This window comes from Montipora foliosa, chromosome 12 (assembly GCF_036669935.1).
Source record: "Montipora foliosa isolate CH-2021 chromosome 12, ASM3666993v2, whole genome shotgun sequence".
Lineage (NCBI taxonomy): Eukaryota > Metazoa > Cnidaria > Anthozoa > Scleractinia > Acroporidae > Montipora > Montipora foliosa.
In genome coordinates this window covers 37712523-37717532 of record NC_090880.1, presented here as the reverse complement: position 1 = coordinate 37717532, position 5010 = coordinate 37712523, and the positions used below count along the sequence as shown (strand labels likewise).

The 5010-nt window shown below is 40.3% G+C and overlaps 1 protein-coding gene across 1 annotated transcript in view; it reads right to left on the bottom strand.

Annotated features, from left to right (window-relative positions):
* Window positions 1-3416: 3416 nt before the first annotated feature.
* The window catches only part of LOC137978775 (mucin-like protein), a 71613-nt gene continuing 70019 nt past the window's right edge, over window positions 3417-5010 (bottom strand). Inside the window, exons 36-37 of the mRNA XM_068825833.1 lie at window positions 4723-5010; window positions 3417-3805 (exon numbers count right to left, since the gene is read on the bottom strand). The exon at window positions 4723-5010 is cut by the window's right edge and continues 63 nt beyond it. Coding sequence (XP_068681934.1) covers window positions 3682-3805; window positions 4723-5010 — 412 coding nt within the window. The 3' untranslated portion in view covers window positions 3417-3681. The remainder of the gene's footprint in view (window positions 3806-4722) is intronic.

Genomic DNA, 5010 nt, shown 5'->3' with positions numbered 1-5010 from the left:
AGAACAAATAACAACTAAGTAGGAGCAGTTGCAATAATCGAACAATCGAGCAGTTGGAATAATCGTAGTCGTATCGGTAGCAGCGGCATGCAGTGGTTGCTTATTCCGCTTTTTTACAGTAAAAACTGAATTAACAAGTGCTAATGACAAGTAATGTACCCATTATACCAATTAAAACGATTCTATATTTAATCGAGTTTGCCTTTTGGTCGACGTCGAGGGTAGAGGGTTTTATGTCAAAGGTCGAGTGTAGCATGTCGAGGGTTCCAAATAATATAATAATGATAAAAATCAGAGGAGGAATGAATAGTATCCCATAATGCGTAGCGATTCCTTTGATATTATTAACCGAAATCGTGACGTAATCGGTATCTTCCAGCCACAACGCGCCGGGAGACTATCATGTTTTGTTTACAAACAGACCTTGGTGTCAAGGCTTCGGCTCTTAAGCATATATGTTATACCTTTCATTGCGTATCGGAAGAAAAATTTGGTGTCAAGTTGAATGATTTTACTGGGTGCTACATTTAAATGTAGGGAAGCTCATTTGCTTGAGCAAACGGCGGCGATGCGTCATACCCGATCCGTGGATGTGTACGTCTCCCTTGCTGGTTCGAATCAATTATTCCTTTGTTCAACATAGGTAATCAAAGAAAAGTATTCTATTCACCAACATTCATATTCATGCTCAGGTATAATAAGGTGTGGAAAAAATGATAGATCAGCGGACTAAGCCAAGCTGGGACAGCTTGGCTTGGGGACCGTTGAAGAATACGACGCACACGATTTTTCGGTGGGTGGGGCGTTCACTTCTTCGTGGCTCCGCTGAAAACTGTGCTAGAATGAATTATTTTCGAGCAAAACCAGAATTTATCATCAGAGATTACATCATGAACAACCATTCAACATTCCTTTTGTTTTCGCGAATGTTTAATGAAGCTGAAGCAGTTTGCCCATCTCTTTCAACATTGTTGGGTATGCGCGTGCGCTTTAATCGGTCTCTCAATGACGTATCATGTACGTATCCATGGTAACAACCGCGGATGCAAGCCAATTATTTGTCAAAGAAGACAGTGGACCACTGGGAGGTGAGCTATTTCCTCGCTGCCATACACTGGTCAGTTTACTGATAGCTCAAAACACTGGACCGTATATCATTTCAATGGTATTTTCGATGAAAATATTGATTGTTTTTGAAATGGTCCTGTACGTTATGTTTTAAGAAAGCAAAGGAAAAATATGAAGTGTTATTTCTACAGAAAAACAGTTGATCACGGGGTGAGAAGTCAAACCACAGACGCCCCAAGCTCATTGAGAGGGAAAGCCAACAAAAACATAAGGATTTTTATGGGAATCCCGATAAACGACCTGAGAAGATAATTTTACAAAAAAATTCTCAATTAAGAAGCCTAACCTTCATACCATTGTGGGTGGCTTCCTTCCTGTGTGGTTTTTTTTTCCAGATTCGACGCGAATTGAGCCATTATCAGTTCCTCGGTTGTCAACGGTCATAATAAAATACCAAGGCTGAACACTGAATTCTCTGGAGCCCACCAAATTGAGTCAAATATTGCTAGATAAAATGTCCCCTCGGTTACAATTCCACTGTAGAATTCAAGGGCAAAGATTTTTCCTTCATTTCAATCCGCTAGCCGAGCAATCGAAGCCCTGCCAGCGACGTCAGACGGCTGTTAGTAGGGAGCTTACGAAACGAGGACGACGACGGCTACGAGGACTTCATTTAAAAATACAACTTCGCGTTATTCATGTCACTAGGAAACTATTTCATGTCGTTTCGCCTTAAAAATGTGTAGTAACTTCCGAGGAGTTAAACTGATATGAGTGGGTTGGAAGCGTCGAGAGAGAATTGAAAATTCATCGTCATGTGCTAACGTCCTCCACAGAACCTTGAATTTGGTCATTTCACGTCGTCATTTTGGAGATGACGGCAAAGAAATGTACCACAATGTAAAACGCACATGCAGAGCGTGCAGAGCTATTGTTTTTGCGCGCTAAACCAATTGTTTTGTAGCGTCGTCGTTTCGTAAGCTCCTTAGTGTCCCAAACAAAACGATAAAACGATGAAAAAGAACACCGTACACTTTGAACACCACAAGACGACAGTTGAGTTCGGTTTGGAAACGAGTCTTTGTTTGTGGCTTGGTAACGAGTCTTTGTTTGGGAACGTTGTCAGGGACAACAAACAAAGACAAAGAAAGACTCATTACCAGGCTACAAACAAAGACTCGAAAGCGAACTCAACGGTCGCCGTGTGGTGCTCAAAGTGTACGAGGTTCTTTCCAACGTTTTACCGTTTCGTTTTGGGACACAGACAACCGCCGCTTGGGGTGCCTACTATTGTTATTACGCATACGTTCTGCGCATCTCGAGATACTTGGGTTTCCTATGGGTGATGCTTAACAATTCAGTGATATTTTTCCGCGGTTTAAAACTATCCGGAGAAAGTAGATCTTAGTAAGTACTCTTGGTATCCAAAAAGAAAATTGGGGGTAACCATGCATTTTCGAGAGATAATTAAGCTTCAATTTGAGAAAGAACGCCATACATTGCTTTGTATTTGAAAGCTTTTTTAAAATATTATTCATCAATTATCCTTAAAAAATGCGTGCCTACCCCCAATTTTCTTTTTGGATACCAAAAACACTTGTTAAGATCTATATTTCCTGCATAATCATAAACCGGGGCAAAAATACCTTTGAATTAATAGGCACCGTCCTTAAGCACAACGGCGATCATCGTAATGGAACCGCAGGTCCGTTTCTCTTAAGTCCCGAAAACTTTTCGGGTCTTTTTCGGTTGCCATAATTCCCTCTGTATCTTAAAAATGAAGAGCTTTTAAGCGATCAAACTTCGCAAGGCTTTTACTTCGTGTAGAAGACGCACAGACGTAACAAAAGCTTTAGGGGTCTTTAGGGATTTAGAATTCTGATTAGGTATTGTTTCACGATTTTTGTTCTATTGTTTTACGTTATGTGTGTCTTCTACACGAAGTAAAAGCCCTTCACAATCATTTCCCTTTTTGCTTCTTTGAAAACATGTTAAAAGGTAGTTTTTCAAAATAAGCGGATTGCCGTGTCAATGGCTTTTCGAAAAGTTTTCCTGACCTTCGATCGAGAAACGGACCCCCGCTTCCCGATTCTGGTAAAGCAAACCCATGATACAGAAGATGGAGGCACTCGGATATTTTCGAAGTACTTCTTTTTGTTCATTTTGGTCGCCATAGGAGTTAAGTATTACTACTTCCTTTGCTGCATTGACGAAAATACTATTACCGCTTTGCCGCCAACTTCCGAACCATTTTTTCGCTTTACCAGAATAGGGAGGCGGGGGTCCGCTTCTAGAAGGTCACGAAAACGTGTTAGTAACAATGTCTATTCCAGCGAATATCAAATGGATGGAAGTAGAGCTGTTTTAATCTTCCTGCCTTCATAACATTAAGCAAATGCAACAGAAGCAAGCCTAAATTACAATTTAAGACTGGTCGAACTTTGCTAAATACATACATAACTTTAGCGATCATTTAATTATTACAAAAAATGTACAGCGTATAATGTGTCCAAGCTATCCGAAGTTATCTTTGTGCGCAAAAAACAAATGTTTGTTTTTTTCAGAGCCACAATCGCACTTTTCCTGGTCTTGACACGTTATGTTACAAGGAGATCATAACCGAGTATTAGTAGATTTGCTAAATCCCGTGAAAATTATCCGGTCTTCGGTTCCGCTCCACTGGTGAAGGTTGAATTCATTTGCTTTCCTTTGCTGCAGAGCATTTCTTCTATTTTGTCTAAAATAAAAATGTCAGCGGTCATGAGTATGAAACGAGACGGGTTCTTTCGTTTTCTTTGGTTTCAGTTGCTGCTACGACGGCTTTATGCCAAAAAAGGATTGTTACTGATGTCTAGTTTACGCGTTTAAAGTGACGTTTGGTGAAGTACAAACCAGTTGTTAGGACGCTAGCAGGTTTGGCCCTGTGGTGAGATAACTCGCCTGCCATCAAAATGTGCTCGAGTTCAGTCCCAGAATCGGCGTCATATGTTGGTTGAGTTTGTTGGTTCTCTCCTCTGTTCGAAGAGGTTTTTCTCCGGGTACTCCGGTTTTCCGCTCTCCTCAAATACCAATGTTTGTTTGATTGGATTTCTATGTGAGGTGTCCCTAAATGTTACTCTAGCGCTTAAAGTCTTGACACTTGAATTTTATTATCATAATGCAGCGCGGACCTTAGTCAAACTATCCAATTAGATATAGGCGAATCTTTCCCAACGTCATCGTTTAGATTTTGTCACATTAGCGCAAGAATTTGCTGCTATTCACAACTTGACTTTAAAAGGTATAAGAACGTGTTAAACTTAGTAAACTGCCCAATTTTAAGCCTTTTGGCTTTGATAACGAGCCAGTTGTTAGCCAACGAAAACTGATAAATTCTTGGGTGGCAAAAATAATGAGCATACATTCTCTGTAAAAACCTAGTAAATTGCGCTCAAACTTTTTAGAGATAGCTAATTGTGCGATGGATTTTCAATATTCAGTAATGATTTTTTTTGGCCGAACCCAGGCTCTCTCTCTTCTTCTCCCTGAAGAGAGAGAGTCTGGATTCGAGGTTTAATTTTGCCAAAAGATTAGGAAACGATGGTCTTATGCTAATGAGACAAAAAAATTTAATCGAAGATTCCTCTTCATAACTTAACATCTTTTAACCATTACCTGCAGAGAAGGACCAAAATTATCACCATGGGAACAGTCACTGCGACAGATACACCAATCATGATCCATATGATTGATGATGTGTCCATCCGGGACTCATAAGGAACTGGTTTTGCTTCATCTACGCTATATGCCCGGATGTCGTAAATTTCTTTCTTGATTTCCCAGGATAAGGCTGTTACTGATCCTTTCAGTATTTCTAGTAATGACTTTCTATTCAGGACGTAGCTTTCTCCCTGATTTGTGCTCAGTAAAACGTAAAACGCCACCAGAAGATCTGAATCACGC